Raw genomic sequence first — 14501 nt, forward strand, 5'->3', positions numbered from 1 at the left:
TAAACGCATGGAACGATCCCGGTACGGCGAGATTGGCCTTCCCCACCAACCACCCCATCGGCACCTTCGTTTTACGAGAGGATCGTCGTGGTTACGGAGAAAAGACTCTGTTTTCTTAAAGATGGGATTTCCGTCGTCCCGGGCCGTCCATCTTTTGACCTAAACCGATCCCTTGCTCGTTAAGGCTGTGTCCGTCACTCGTTTGTATCAACAACGACGAGAACCCCCCCCTTTGCTCCAACATGGCGTTCGTCACCCGCTTCTTCTCGACGGCTGCAGTCGTGTCCGTGGCTGGGGCCGCGGTGCTCGATCTCCCCATCATCGTGCAGAACGGCTACGTGCGTTGGCCTGGATGATTCCGCTGTAGAGAGACATCAAAATCGCTGACGACCCCTGCAGAAGACTGTCGAGATCGACATCGGTACGCCGGCTAAGACCTACCGTCTCCTCTTCGACACGGGCAGCTCGTCTTCCTGGGCGGTCGACAGCGAGTGCGCGAGATCCACTTGCGCCAACGTCAGCGGGTGAGTTGATGCCGATATGGACTGGTGGTATCAAACGCGACATGTCACTACAACATGATCCATATCACACCACACCGGACCACACCAGACTACACCAGACCACACACTAACGCAATCACCCCCCCCTCTAGCTACGACCGCGTCGGCTACAGCATCAACGCCTCGACCAGCGGCTCCTACACCGGCGGCTACGCCGACATCGCCTACCTCGGCGGCGACACGGCCGGGCCGACCGTCTCGGAGACGTGGGCGGCCGGCGGCATCAGCTGGCGGCAGGACTTCATCGCGGCCAACGAGACCAACTGGGCCGCCATGGCCGGCGACGGCTTCCTGGGCCTCGGCTTCAGCTCCATCATCGACGGCGGCGCCAACACGGTGGTCGAAACGCTCATGGCGCAGGGCCGGCTCGACGAGGCCAAGTTCGGCATCTACTATGGCACCGAGCACAACCAGACCGGGGGCGTGCCGGGCGACGGCGTGCTCACCATCGGCGGCTCGCGCGCCGCGGACTTTGTCGACGGCGAGCTCGTCACGGTGCCCGTCACGCGCATCGACGGCGGGTACGACGTGTGGCGGACCACGATGCTGGCGATCAACGGCACGCGGACGACGGCGGCGGACGGCGTCGTCGTAGAGACGGAGACGAGCTTCGACTTTGACAGGGTCGTCTTCGACACGGGCGCGGGCTCCATCACGCTGCCGACGGAGAAGAACCTCGCGGCGTACGAGTCCATCGGGTGGAACTACACGGCCATCCTGCGCGGCGACCACGTCCCGCTCTGCAGCGAGTTCAACGCGACGTGGTCCTTCAAGTTCACCTTTGGCGACTACCGCGACCCGCAGACGGTCGAGGTCACGGGCGACCAGCTGCGGCGGCCGGGGTTCGCGTACCGGGACGACGCGTGCTGGCCGCCGTTCCAGGAGGGCGGGGCGGGGCTCGTCCTCATCGGCACGCCGTTCCTGCGCAACTTCTATACCGTCTGGGACTACGGCGCGGCGGCGAACGAGACGGAGATAGGGCGGTTCGACCCCAAGTTGTCGTTTGGGAAGTTGAAGAAGGGGAACTGAAGGTGTGGATGTAGATAATGTGATGGGACGAGACGGTGAGGCGGGGTGTGGTTTACTGGTTTGTAGAACAGCGAGGTTCTTGGATGAAGGAGAAGAACTATGCTAAAAAAGATGAATAACAAGACAACTGGAGAAGCTTGATGCAAGCCACTCTTGACGTGGGTTTTGGTGTAAGTGACGAACCAGATCGTGAGTTGACAATCTCAGATCGCACGCAGTCCACCAGTCCCGACTGGGGCAGCGCGGCCGTGCGTGCATCGGGCCTCGTCTATTAGACTTTTGGAGTGACGTGCCTCGGTCGACGCTTGAAGATGGACGGCATTGCTAGTGTGCTTGATTCGACGGGGTTGACATGGACGGGGATGGATGGGATGATGGATGAAGGATGATGGATGATTAACGGTGAATGGTGGATGGGAGGGAGGTGAGCTAAGTGCAAGCTAGTAAGTGAGTGAGCAGCAGGAGTTAGTGAGTGGAGAGTGACAGAGAGAGTGAGTGAAGAGTGACGAGTGAGCTAGTCCGTGAGTGAGTGAACAGAGATGAGATGAGAGTGAGTGAGACCCCCCGGACCAAAAACACGAGGTGCAACCCCCAAACACCCCATGACGTTATCAATGACGTCTCGACCGTGTTGTCATTGGTCGTCATCTCTTCCCCCCCCGGAGGCACTCGCCACGCGCAGGAGGTGTGGCTGGAGCAAAACCTGGAACATGCACCAGATGCACGAACCGCTCAGTCCGTCGTCACTGCTCCTATGTAGTGTAGTGTAGGTATGAGGACGAGCAGGAGGAGGAGGAGGAGGAGGAGGAAGAGAAGAAGGAGGGACTAGTGTGCGCAGCATATTATTACTCGACGAACCTATCTCGTCCTTGTCACATCTCGAACCAACCTTCATGATACCCTTTTTCTCCCTTCACCTAGGAAACACCTACCATTTCATCTTCTGATTCCCCTACACATTGAAGTATACATTTACTTTTTACAGGTGTAATACCCTTTAATCTCATCTCTCTCTCTGTCTCTCTCTCCGTCTCTCTCACACACACAGCAAACATGCCTCGGACGCTGCTCCTCTGCTTCATCCACGGCTTCAAAGTAGGTCGTGACCGCCAGCAGCGGGACTCGACGACGGACCGCGCGACTAACACGATCCAGGGGAACGACAACACCTTCCACGACTTTCCAGACGTGAGACTTGCTCGGCTCCCGCTCGTATTCGTTGCATGCAAACTAATTCCCTCCCAGGACCTCAAACGCTCCGTCACGAAGCAGCTGCCCGACCACCGTGTAGAATCCATCGTCTACCCCCAGTATGAGACCAAGGGCGAGCTGGCGCAAGCCACCGAGGCTTTTCTCTCATGGTAATGAGTCCCTCGCTTTTGACGTGTTGTCGTTCATCCATTCATCCATTCACTCATTCGTTCATTCGTTCATTCGTTCATTCATCCTCCATATTGTGACACCCAGTCGCTGACGATGAATCCCCCAGGCTGAAGGAGCAGGTGATGGAAGTCAGAAAGGCCAACGTCGAGAAGCCGTGGCCGCCCAAGGACCGCGAGGTCGGCGTCGTCCTTGTCGCGCACTCAATGGGGTACGGTACACCAGAGAGCCTCCAGTGCTAGATGAAATGATGGAGGGAAAACCAAAAGCTAACACGCAGCAGGGGCTTCGTCGCCGCGGACGCCCTCTTCCTCGCCATCAACGAGCGCGCCGCCTCCAACCCGTCTGAGGACGACCCCATCTTCCCGCTGATCCAGGGCATCCTCACCTTCGACACCCCCTACAACGGCCTCGCCCGGTCCATGTTCGTCTACGGCGGCTTCTCCAACTACCAAAAGGTCAGCAGCGTCTTCAACGTCATGACGGCCCTCTCGGCCGCCGCCCCCGCCAGCCTCGCCCGCCTCGGCACCCGCCGCGCCGCCACCTCGGCCGTCACCTCCTCCTCCTCCTCCTCCGCCCTCGGCCGCGGCAACCCCGGCTGGAAGACGTGGCAGCTCATCGCCGTGCGCACGGGGACCGTCGGCGCCATCGCCGCCGGCGGCGTCGCCGCCTACGTCAACCGCGAGGCCATCCTCTCCGGGCTCAAGAATCTCAACCGGGACTCCGTCAAGGAGGGCTACCAGCAGTCCATCGGCGCCCTGGGCCAGGGTCTCGCCTACATCAACCGCGGCAACGTCGGCCAGTCGTTCGCCTGGCTGTCGGACCACTTCACCTTTGTCGGCGCGCTTCTCAAGCAAAAGGAGCTCAACCGGCGCCTCGAGCGCATGGGCGCGCTGCGGGGCGTTGGCATCCACGACTTTTACGCCTCGCTCGGCGAGAACGGCTACTGGCAGGGCGGCTACTTCGTGCCCGAGAGGACCTTCTGCGCCATCCCCGAAGGGGACCACGCGGCGTCGTCGCTGTTCTCGCGCCAGGTCCTGCAGGAGGTCGACGACGAGGTGCAGGCGCACATGAGCATGTTCCAGCCGCAGAGGCACAAGGGGTACGAGGGCATGACGGAAGACGCGGCGGAGCTGGTCGTGCGCTGGTTCCACAGCGAGGAGCCCGTCGTCGACGACGCCAAGTTCCGCGAGACGCCGCCCGAGGAGGCGGCCGAGGACCACGAGGTCGAGGAGACGCTGGAGAGGGCCATCTCCAACACGGAGAAGCCGGACAAGTCTGACGGGGAGGACAAGGAGCAGGAGCAGGAGGGGGATGATGCAAAGAAAAAGATGGAGGGCGTAGAGGAGCCGGCCGCCGATGAATTACCCGACGAGTCGCCCATCGACATCGCAGCCGCGGCGTCGCTTGTGCCTCTGCCCGCGGACGGCGAGGGGGACCTGGTCGGGGACGTGAGCACGGAGAACATGACGGCCGAGGAGAAGCGGTCGTATATGCAGCACCTGTTCCGGATCGCGCAGTCGACGGGTACGGGGGTGAAGGGGTGGTGGCCGAACAAGATGCCCAACATGCCCAGCATGCCGAATATGCCCAACATGCCCAACATGCCATCGATGCCCCGGGTTCCCGCCTCGGTCTCGTCCCTGGGCCAGGTGTCCATGTCGAGCGTCAACATCTGGCGGAAGTCGACCCCTTCGCAGGCGCCGGCTGACGAGGGTAAGAAGGAGGAGAAGAAGGAGGCATCGACCGTCGCGGAGGAAAAGGGTGAGACCACGGTGGCTGAGGGGGACAAGCAGGATGTCGCGAAGATTGAGGGTGACGGCAACGAGACGGCCAAGACGGCGGCGGCGACGGGACAACTCGAGACGGCCGAGGGAGAGAAGTCGAAGTGAGAGGCGGTTGAGCCTGGTGCCGAGTTTTTTTTAAAGAATACGAGTAGTGTCTAGATATCCAGTAATAACAGAGCGAGTTGATTCTCAAGACGACCGAGACCGAGGTGAGTTGAGTACAAGAACGTGACGATGGCAATAGATTAAGTGTAGGTAGGAAAGAGGGCAATTGCATTCTATGAGTATTCCACGCATCATGAATAGAATCACCCAAGACTCGGCATTTAAAAAGCAAAAATAGAACACTAATCATGTCGACTAACTGGATGGTGTACAAAAATGCAAAAGATTGATTTCGCCCGGACTTGAACCGGAGACCTTCAGTGTGTTAGACTGACGTGATAACCAACTACACCACGAAACCAGATGATTGATGTGAGACAACATAACAAAAATCCCTAAGTACCCCACAAGCGTTGAGCTGACTACTTGTAACATCACACCTCCTCGTCAAAATGTTCTTTTTGTAGATTTCGCATAACCAAGGTGTCTTCATTGTTCAAGGCTCTCTATGTTCCTTTTTATAGTACGACCTGCCGAGTATACCTAGTCTAAGCCAGTTGTGCCAATAAATAGTTATACCATTCCGACAGAACCATACCCCATGCATTTCCGTCACGGGACAACTGCATCAACCTCGAGTCTTCCACACCCGGTTCAGGCGTATCCCTGGTTGACCAAGGCCCACAGCGTGTTGCCGGCCGGCAGCTCGGAATCGCAGGTGGGAGTGATGCGACGGCACCACATGGGAAGATGGGACGAACCCGGGTGTTCTCTCGCCATGGCTGTCTCGGCGGCTTTCCGAAGTCGCCGGGCGGGTGTGCTGTAGACAGTGGACTGTTTGCAGGGACCGTGACCAGACTGTGATATTGCGCGATGAGCCTCTTTTGAGCTTCCTGATGCGTCGTGGTGTTGCCGTGTCGTGCCCCGTCGTCCACCGTTCGCCATCCATCATCCACACGACGAGACAGACCGGCCAGAGAGGGATCCTTAGTGGCCATGACGGGCCGAGCCGGGTGATGCCTTGGCCGGCGAACCTTTCACAGTGGCTTGCTTCACCGACTTTGTGTTGAACAGTTGCTATTTTTGCTTTGCCACGGATCGCCACTGAGCTGATGCCCATGGATAGTTCACATTGTAGTAGAACAGCTAGAGAGAGAGAAAGAGAGACAGGGGGAGGGAGCTAACATGCCGGAACTCAAAATACCACATCCCGCTCTCGGCCGTGAGACGATCGAGGGCTTGCATTACACTATCACGGGCTCATTTCTTCATCATCTGACGAATCTCCTCCAGCGTCTCTGGAGATGAGTCTGCATCACGGAATTTCATCTTATCTCTACGCCATGCGACGACCGTCAGCGGCACCCCCGGCCCCACGTCTCTTCCCGGCATGGCCCCGGCATGGCCCCGGCATCCCGGTCTGTTCCTGCGTCAAAGGAGTCAAGCCTCGTCTGCCGAGGTCGGCCAGGGACCACGTTCTCTTCTCTGTGGTTTTTGTTTTGTTTTGTGCCGCTTCCCTCGGTAGTACGAGCTTGGAAACACTCCCCTTGGCCAGTGACTAGCGACATGCCCTCCCACAACTGAGGCAACTCGGCGCTGAATGGTGCGATATTGCGTGCTGTGGGCGCAATAGGAGTAAATAGAGTGAATGGAGCGAATCCCGGACGAATTCCCCCCTGCGTCCGGCATCCCGTCACCTTGCAGATATGCATACCGGCGCCCTCATCTCGCTTCTTCTCCATGATCCATCCCATCCGCCTTTCCCTTTCGCCCAGGATGGCCCATCTACCCCGCATGCTGCTCGGCTCTTCCCCATTGGATCGCACTTAGGGGGGGAGGGAGACCGACCGGGAATCGCCTCTTTTACCTTTGGGGTTCTCGGCCTCTCGGTGCAACGTCTGCGGGACCTGCATCCCCGGCCCAATTACCCCGTCAGGGAGGTGACAGACTTCCTCCCCCTGGCCTTTTTACTTTGAAGGTTGCCAAATTCAAGAGTGGAGAGAGTTTGGGGGAGAGAACTCTTGGGACTATGTCACTTTGGACCCTCCCCCGGTTCCTTTCCTCCGCCATCGGTGCAATTAGGCCGAAGATGAGCGCTTCCCCCTTCTTTTGAGTCCTTTGCGGAGCTCGTGACCAACTGAGCTCAGTGCAAAGATGGTCTTCCCAGGTATCCATTCATACTCCGTTTAAACTAGACCTCATCATCGACTCATGTCCTCTGCCCCCCCGCCTTGGGAGAAGAGGGGGAAAAGGGGAGGGGGGTCCCTTGGCCTAATCTAACGCGCAGATCTAGCGGCCACCAGCAGCGTCGTATCAAGCTCAACTGCGGGCGAGTCTCCGATGGCGAGGCCCCCTACCTGTCACGAGTCGAGATCTCGAGGCCGGATGATGCCATCCCCAGGCTTGTGCTGCGAACCAAGAGTCGACGGAACCATGATGGTCGACACAGACTTCGCGTAGCATTGCCCCGAGGAACCTCTTGACCGATGAAGGGACGCTCTCTCTCTATATATGAACTGAAGCTGCCGGGGCCATCATAGACAGCTTCTTTTTTTTCTTCTTTTCTTTTCCAGACGACCGCAGGACATCCATCCATTCGCTCTTTTTTTCCCTAAGGATGTCTCGAATCATCGTCGGTCTCGTCGCCCTCTCGGGCCTCTTGGGGTCCGGAAGCGCGCAACGCTCCGACAACGGCACCGGGTCCGGTCCCGACAGCGCCACCGTCAAGTGGCTCGGCCGCACGCCGTCTTACACTGCCGGCACGACCTTTGGCCTCCCGTGGTCCCGCGGCAAGCACTTTAGCAACTCGACCGAGTTCACCGTCTCGGGCGGCGGCGCGCTGCAGACGTGGGTGACGGCCTACTGGTCCGACGGCTCCATCAAGTGGACGGGCCATGCGATCCCGGAATCCGAATCCATCCTCGATGAATACACAGTGAGCGCCTCGTCGTCGTCCAACTCGACGACTCGCTTCTCCCGCGCCAGACGGCAGCAGCAGGCCAGCTCCGGTATCACCGTGTCCGACTCGGCCGACGCCGTCAGCGTCGACACGGGCAAGCTCGCCGTGACGTTCCCCAAGTCCGGCAGCGCCGTCGTCGGTGAGATCAAGACGGCCTCGGGCAAGACCATCGGCCAAAACGGCCGGCTCGTGCTCCACTCGCAGTCTGGCGTCGAGGACCAGGCCGAGCTCCGGGGCCAGCAGGCCGACATCAAGCACTTCAACTTTGAGAGCAACGTCGAGGAGGTGACGGTCAGCAAGGACAACATCGCCCGCGCGCTGGTGACGGTGCGTGGGAAGCACGCCGTGCAGGACGGCAGCAGCAGCCACGCCGACTGGCTGCCGTTCGTCCTGCGCTTCTACCTGTACCACAACTCGGAGGCGATCCGCATCGTGCACACCGTCATCTACGACGGCAACGCCGAGGAGGACTTCATCTCGGGCCTCGGCATCCGCTTCGAGGTGCCGCTCGAGGGCGAGGAGCACTACAACCGCCACGTGCGCATCTCGGGCATCGACGGCGGCCTCCTGAGCGAGGCCGTCCAGGGCATCACGGGACTCCGCCGGGACCCGGGCGCCTCGGTCCGCAACGCCCAGTTCGAGGGCGCCGAACTCGCCGACCCGGCCACCTGGGACCAGAGGGTCACGACGCGCCTGCACTGGATCCCGACCTGGAGCGACTTCAGCCTCACCCAGCTGTCGCCCGACGGCTTCACCCTCAAGAAGCGCACCAAGGCCGGCCAGAGCTGGGTTAACATCCCGGGCGGCACCCGCGCCGGCGGACTCGCGTACCTCGGCGGCGCCACCAAGGGAGGCCTCGCCGTCGGCCTGCGCAACTTCTGGAAGCGCTACCCCACCGGCATCGATATCACCAATGCCGCCGCCGAGGACAAGGGCGAGATCACCATCTGGATCTACAGCCCGGCCGCGCCCGCGCTCGACATCCGGCCCTACCACGACGGCCTCGGCCAGGACACCTACGCCGAGCAGCTCGACGCGCTCGAGATCACGTACGAGGACTATGAACCCGGTTTCAACACGCCCTACGGCGTCGCCCGCACCAACGAGATCTTCGTCTACGGCTTCGAGTCGACGCCGAACCGCACGCTGCTCTCGGACCTGACGGAGCACACCAACAACCCGCCGGTCCTCTACGGCGAGCCCGAGTATCTCGCCGACACCAAGGCGCTCGGCAACTACTGGTCCCCGCCGGCGGCGTCGCCGCGGTCCGGGGTCGAGGCTGACATCGAGAAGCACCTTGACTTCCTCTTCCGGTTCTACGAGGAGCAGGTCGAGCAGCGCAAGTGGTACGGCTTCTGGGATCACGGCGACTTCATCCACGCCTACGACCCGGACCGCCACCAGTGGCGCTACGACGTCGGCGGCTACGCCTGGGACAACTCGGAGCTGTCCCCCGACCTGTTCTTCTGGAACTACTTCCTCCGCACCGGCCGCGAGGACGTCTACCGCTTCGCCGAGGCCCTCGTCCGTCATACGGGCGAGGTCGACGTCTACCACCTCGGCGACCTCAAGGGCCTCGGCACGCGCCACGGCGTCCAGCACTGGGGCGACAGCGCCAAGCAGGCCCGCATCTCGACGCCGCAGTACCGCAAGGTCTTTTACTTCCTGACCGGCGGCGACGAGCGCACCGGCGAGATCGTCCAGGAGATCCTCGACGCCGACAAGACGTACGGCATCCTCGACCCGAACCGCAAGGTCCGCACCGACGGCTGGGTCCCGACCCCGAACTCGTCCGTCGCCGTCGGCCTCGGCACCGACTGGTCCTCGCTTGCCGCCTCCTGGCTGCTCGAGTGGGAGCGCCGCGGTCCCCGGTGGGAGGAGGCCCGCACCAAGCTGACCAACACGGCCGCCAGCATCGCCCGCCTCAAGAACGGCTTCGTCACGGGCTCCGGCCTCTACAACCTCGCCGACGGCACCCTCGGACCCCCTCCCTCGGACCCGGACAACAACGGCCTCGTCGCCGTGTCTCACCTCTCGGCCGTCTTCGGCCTCCTCGAGGTCGTTGCCGAGTTCATCGAGCACGCCGGCGCCGACGTGCCCGAGGGCTTCGAGCAGGCCTGGTACGACTACAGCTACTACTACGGCGCCGGCACCGCCGAGCAGACGGCCCGGTACGGCAAGGGGTTCGGCAACCTGAACCTCAAGCAGGGCCACTCCCGCCTCACGGCGTACGCGGCGCACCGCAACGGCAATGCCACGCTCGCCGCCCGCGCCTGGAACGAGTTCTTCAACACGGACGGCCTCAAGCAGACGGCGCCCTGGTCCACCGTCCGCTTCAACGGCAGCGAGGTGCTGGCGCCCATCGACGAGGCGGCCTGGATCTCGACCAACGACGCCGCCCTGTACGGCCTGGCCGCCATCATCAACCTGGCCCTGGTGGGGGATTCTCTTGCGTAAATAAGTCTTGAATTGTATTGATCTCTTTTTAATTTTGTTCTTCTCTGGGCTATTGACGATATCATTCCAGCACGTAAGTTTGATGTGTTTGGATGGTAGATGGCATGGACAAGGATGATACGTGTACACACAAATCTTTTTTTTTTTTTTAATTAGTCTTCTTGTATACAATTGAGTTCGGTTCAACTATTTCGTTATCAACCGGTGACTGGCTAGTTAAAGACGTTGTTGCGTTCCAATGCTCTGAGTCTGATAGACGTATGTAAAGTCCTTATCCTGATAGAAGCCAAAATCGTCTTGACGACAACTTAAACTACATGATGTTGTCAAGGACATGACGTGTAATAGACTGCAATGTCAAGGGTAGAGTCTTGGTTCTGATGAATACGGCCTGAAGACGTGTGTTCTACTTGTAACACCGCCAATTGCGCGAGTCAATACAGATCAATCAAAAGCTGAGGTAGTTGACTATTATCTTGTCGTGAGGGTCATCTTTCCCTTCTCCCTTCTCTCTCTCTTTTTCTCGTTTCCCCCTCTACTTTCTTTAAGAGAGAAAACCTGAGCTCGGTGGTAGAAGCAACTCATACTTGTGCCCTGCGTTTGCGCCAAAGACTCGACTGGGGGCAGCCCAATAAGGGGATTCCCGCAAAGGATAGTCGGCCTCTTGCTGATATCAACCTACTGAACTATCCGCACTGAAGCGACATGCATCTATGATTAATAAACAAGCTACCTGCCCGGTTTGGCAAGGGCTACATACAATATTGGTCCAAAATCTTTCACGCTCGGTGGGTATGGCGTACTGCCTCGAGTCAAGCAACGCCTACTCGACCTTCGCGACTCAAGACACGATCCATTTTTCTGTCTCGGGGCCTACTACGCACCATATTGCAGAGCCACTCTTGGCAGGCTAGCTGCCTCTTATCTTATACGTAACTATGTCATTCCCCGCCCTGGTGCTGGGGCTTCTGGAGAAACCTGTATAGAGTACACCGGTCCCGGTCTTGAGTCAAAACCCGACAGGATCAGACAGGGCGGAATCAACAAGTTGCCGAAATGTCCTTCATCTCTCCGTGCTTTCTGCCGTTAAATACGTCTGCGTCGCCGCGGGTTGTAAAGAGCGAAGCCCCTTCACACACGGCATTACTCTCTCGTCCGCTCTCGTCCCCCCCACGCTGCATATCACGCTCGCCAGCTTCGATCCCAAACCCCGAGATCTAACGCCCCCCTTTCGTCGCCATGAGAGTCGCCGCCGTTGCCCTTCTTTTCGCCGCCGGCATCCTGCCCGTTAGCGCCGATTGCGGCACTTTCGGTATGAACTTCGGTGCCTGTCTGAACTGGTGTTACGACACGAACCCCGGCGCCGAGCGTTACATTGTCGAAGGGTGCTACCGAGCCGTGTGCTCCGGCTGCAGGCCCGGCAAAGAATAATGTGAGTTTGCGTGCGTGCGTACGTTCGCCATGGAGATAGGCATGTGCTGACTTGATCCGAGTGTTCGGCTGGGAGAACCATGCTTCCTCAGGACAGGCTTTCGAGGCGAGACAACCGGAGTCAACTTCACCTCTTCAATATTATCAAGGCCGAATTCTGTTGCTTCAATGATTCTCGCTCAGGGCTACACAGCAACTATGGCTCTGTTGCTACCCGCAATCTTTGATAGGACTGCCCACGACAAGCAAACCAGCATGTTTCCCCGTGAACTTCATATAATGACCACACCGTAGAACAGACTTCTTATGCTGCCACACTCCCCATACACTCCCCCCCGTGTTCCTTGATCACTGCCTCCTGGGTATCATACTGCCGTAATTTAACTCCCTCTCACTCAAAAACCCCAAAGCTTCATGACTTTTCCCCGGCCGACGGCCCATCCTCCTTGCCCCCGGTCACCTTCTCGTACGCCGGCGCCATCTCGCCGGGCCCATCGTACGCCGGGACCTCCTCAACAGCGGACGACGACGAAGTCACCGCCGCGGCCTCTGCCACTCCGACGCCCATCCCCTCGCCCGGCGCCAGTATGAGAATCTTCTGGGTGCCCTCGCAAGCCCAAGTCTCCCCCGCCACCGAAAGCCGCACCTCCCAGTGCAGCATGTGCTCCATTTTGACGCAGTACGTCACGAATGTCGGAAGCACCGTCATCCCGAGGCTCGGCCGCCACAGGCTCGCCCCGTGGAGGACGCGGCCGAGGGCGTCCACCCGTAGACCCAGCACGGCGCCGAGGTCCAGCGGCTCTTCCTTCGGCCCGGACGGCAGCACGATACCCCCACCGGCGGCCGGGTACTGCCCGTCCAACCTCGCCATGTTCATCTTGCGCGTCTTGCTCGCCTCGTACGGGTCAAAGGTGCCCGGGCAGATGATGGCACTCGTCGACCGCAGCTCGAGCTCGAGACTCTTGACCGTGACGGTCTGCGGCGTGTCCTGGATGACCTCGGCGGTCCCGTTCCTGTTCGGCGTCAGGTGCAGCAGGAACGGCACGTTGGCCTCGTTGCCCAACTGGATGACGGTAGGGTATCGGACGTTGACGGTGAAGTGGAACGTCGGCACCTTGGACGAGTTGAAGAACTTTTGCGTCTTCTGCTTGAACGACAGCTCGGCCTGCTCCATCCCCGGGAGCAGCCGCTGGCTGCTCACGCGGCCCGTCAGATCCCGCGCGTTGAGGCCGAAGTCGAGGACGGGCGGGCCCGGCGTCGGTGGCGAAAGGACTTGGACGGGCAGCGCGGCCTTGACGACGGAGCTCTTGCCGTCCACGACCAGCTCGGCCTCGATCCAGTACTCGACGAAGCCGTGCCACTTCTTGCTGAAGCCGCGGCCGTCAAGGTACATGCTCCCGGGCAGCGGCTGCTCGGGGATCCCGAGTCCTTCGGTCCCCGACGCCCCGGCCCCGGCCCCGGGCCCGGGCCGGATACCGCCAGGACGAAGGAAACAAGCCTCCTTTGCGCTGCTGCCGCCGCAGGCGTTTACGGACGCGGCGTCGGTGTGGATGGGCAGCGGCAGCGCGAACGACCAGGCCGCGCGGCCGCCGGGCTCGACGTGGACGGGCCCGCGGTGGACGACGGCGGCGACGGCGGACTCAGGCCAGAAGGCGAAGCGGCTGCGGTAGTAGCTCTTGGAGTTGTTGCCGCGGTCGACGACGAGCTTCGCCTTGGCGCGGCCGAGTAGGCGAACGCGGATGGTGGCGGAGGCGGCGACGATGTGCGAGTCGCGGACGACGTGACCGTGGATGACGGTGCCCCCGAAGAGTGGCGTCTGCAGGCTGAGGAGGCGGATCGAGAGGTCGGGGCTCTGCTTCGGCTCGCTTTGGGGCATGGTGAGCGAGTCAGTGGGTGAGAGTGTGTATAAGTGGTGAGCAATTTGGGTGAGTGAGTGTGTCGTCCGCTGTGCGACGAAGCTGTTTATGAGGGAGGACGGATCCTGGCGTGAGACCTCGCGAGGTTAACGGGCGTGTCGTGTTCATAAACAGTTGGTGATCGTCGTTCCAGGTCCCGAGAACAACACTCTGAGGTCTCACTTGGCCTTGCTCGGCCCTCACTTTCGTAGCCTAATGGGCCACTATGTGTGGCACAGCCAGACCCAAGACTACGCCCGACGCTAGGCAACGGCGGAACAGGGGCTGAGTCGAGGATTGCTTGCATGCGGGGGGACTTATCTGGGGACTTATCTGTAGACTTATCTGGGGACTTATCTGGGGAGGCTGCATCTCATCCCGTCACGAGTGTTTGAATGTTTGTCGCAAGCATGAGTATGCAAGGAAGATGATAATCTCAGAATACTACGTAGGGGTAATGCCATATGCTTTTCAGAGCTCGGATGCCACTGTAGTACCATGTTTCCATAGAGAAGGTTACTGTTTTTAAGCTTTAATATAACCTTGCTGTTCATCAGACTTCAACATCACCTGTTTGCCTACGTCTTGTGCGTTTTCGTCTCATGCTCGTCAATACTGCCTGAGCCGCCTTGGCTATGCTTCTCTACTGGCGATGACACTCATTGGACTTGGTGACACTTGTTTTTAGGTTTTAGACAGCGAACCCGGCTTCACTGACTTCATCTTGTCTCACTCCACCTTATTCCATCCATTTGATCACCATGAACAACAATATGAGTCCTACGCATCTTATTCATCTCACGAGCCCAATCTCATCTCAACTCAAATACATGATTGCTTCATCTCACATCCCATGTGATGCATCTCTCTCATGACTATCCTCTCGCATCTCGTT

General features: G+C 59.6%; 5 protein-coding genes across 5 annotated transcripts; 3 read left to right on the top strand and 2 right to left on the bottom strand.

Annotated features, from left to right (window-relative positions):
* Nucleotides 1-127: 127 nt before the first annotated feature.
* CDEST_08679 (Putative aspartic peptidase A1 family, aspartic peptidase, active) lies at nt 128-1635 on the top strand. The gene is made up of 3 exons (XM_062924838.1): nt 128-338; nt 400-524; nt 656-1635. The coding sequence occupies exons 1-3, from the start codon at nt 243-245 to the stop codon at nt 1590-1592; spliced, it is 1158 nt and encodes a 385-aa protein (XP_062780889.1). The 5' UTR covers nt 128-242; the 3' UTR covers nt 1593-1635.
* A 692-nt stretch (nt 1636-2327) lies between these two features.
* Nucleotides 2328-4864, top strand: CDEST_08680 (Putative alpha/Beta hydrolase; the record flags this gene model as incomplete). Its single annotated transcript, XM_062924839.1, has 4 exons — nt 2328-2780; nt 2838-2953; nt 3082-3183; nt 3256-4864. The coding sequence occupies exons 1-4, from the start codon at nt 2646-2648 to the stop codon at nt 4862-4864; spliced, it is 1962 nt and encodes a 653-aa protein (XP_062780890.1). The 5' UTR covers nt 2328-2645.
* A 2465-nt stretch (nt 4865-7329) lies between these two features.
* Nucleotides 7330-10411, top strand: CDEST_08681 (Putative yetA-like protein). The gene has a single exon (XM_062924840.1). The coding sequence runs from the start codon at nt 7482-7484 to the stop codon at nt 10278-10280; it is 2799 nt and encodes a 932-aa protein (XP_062780891.1). The 5' UTR covers nt 7330-7481; the 3' UTR covers nt 10281-10411.
* A 1051-nt stretch (nt 10412-11462) lies between these two features.
* Nucleotides 11463-11968, bottom strand: CDEST_08682 (uncharacterized protein; the record flags this gene model as incomplete). The annotated part of the gene is made up of 2 exons (XM_062924841.1): nt 11463-11844; nt 11952-11968. The coding sequence occupies 2 exons, from the start codon at nt 11966-11968 to the stop codon at nt 11463-11465; spliced, it is 399 nt and encodes a 132-aa protein (XP_062780892.1).
* A 155-nt stretch (nt 11969-12123) lies between these two features.
* Nucleotides 12124-13587, bottom strand: CDEST_08683 (uncharacterized protein; the record flags this gene model as incomplete). Its single annotated transcript, XM_062924842.1, has 1 exon — nt 12124-13587. One exon carries the CDS (start codon nt 13585-13587, stop codon nt 12124-12126), a length of 1464 nt encoding a protein of 487 aa, XP_062780893.1.
* Nucleotides 13588-14501: the final 914 nt, after the last annotated feature.

Source organism: Colletotrichum destructivum, chromosome 5 (assembly GCF_034447905.1).
Source record: "Colletotrichum destructivum chromosome 5, complete sequence".
Lineage (NCBI taxonomy): Eukaryota > Fungi > Ascomycota > Sordariomycetes > Glomerellales > Glomerellaceae > Colletotrichum > Colletotrichum destructivum.

Excerpts from the sequence above, each read along its gene's own strand:
- CDEST_08679 (XM_062924838.1), top strand. The coding sequence starts at position 243 with ATGGCGTTCGTCACCCGCTTCTTCTCGACGGCTGCAGTCGTGTCCGTG. Across the intron at positions 339-399 it reads TCATCGTGCAGAACGGCTAC|AAGACTGTCGAGATCGACAT; the intron begins GTGCGTTGGCCT and ends CGACCCCTGCAG. Across the intron at positions 525-655 it reads ACTTGCGCCAACGTCAGCGG|CTACGACCGCGTCGGCTACA; the intron begins GTGAGTTGATGC and ends CCCCCCCTCTAG.
- CDEST_08681 (XM_062924840.1), top strand. The coding sequence starts at position 7,482 with ATGTCTCGAATCATCGTCGGTCTCGTCGCCCTCTCGGGCCTCTTGGGG.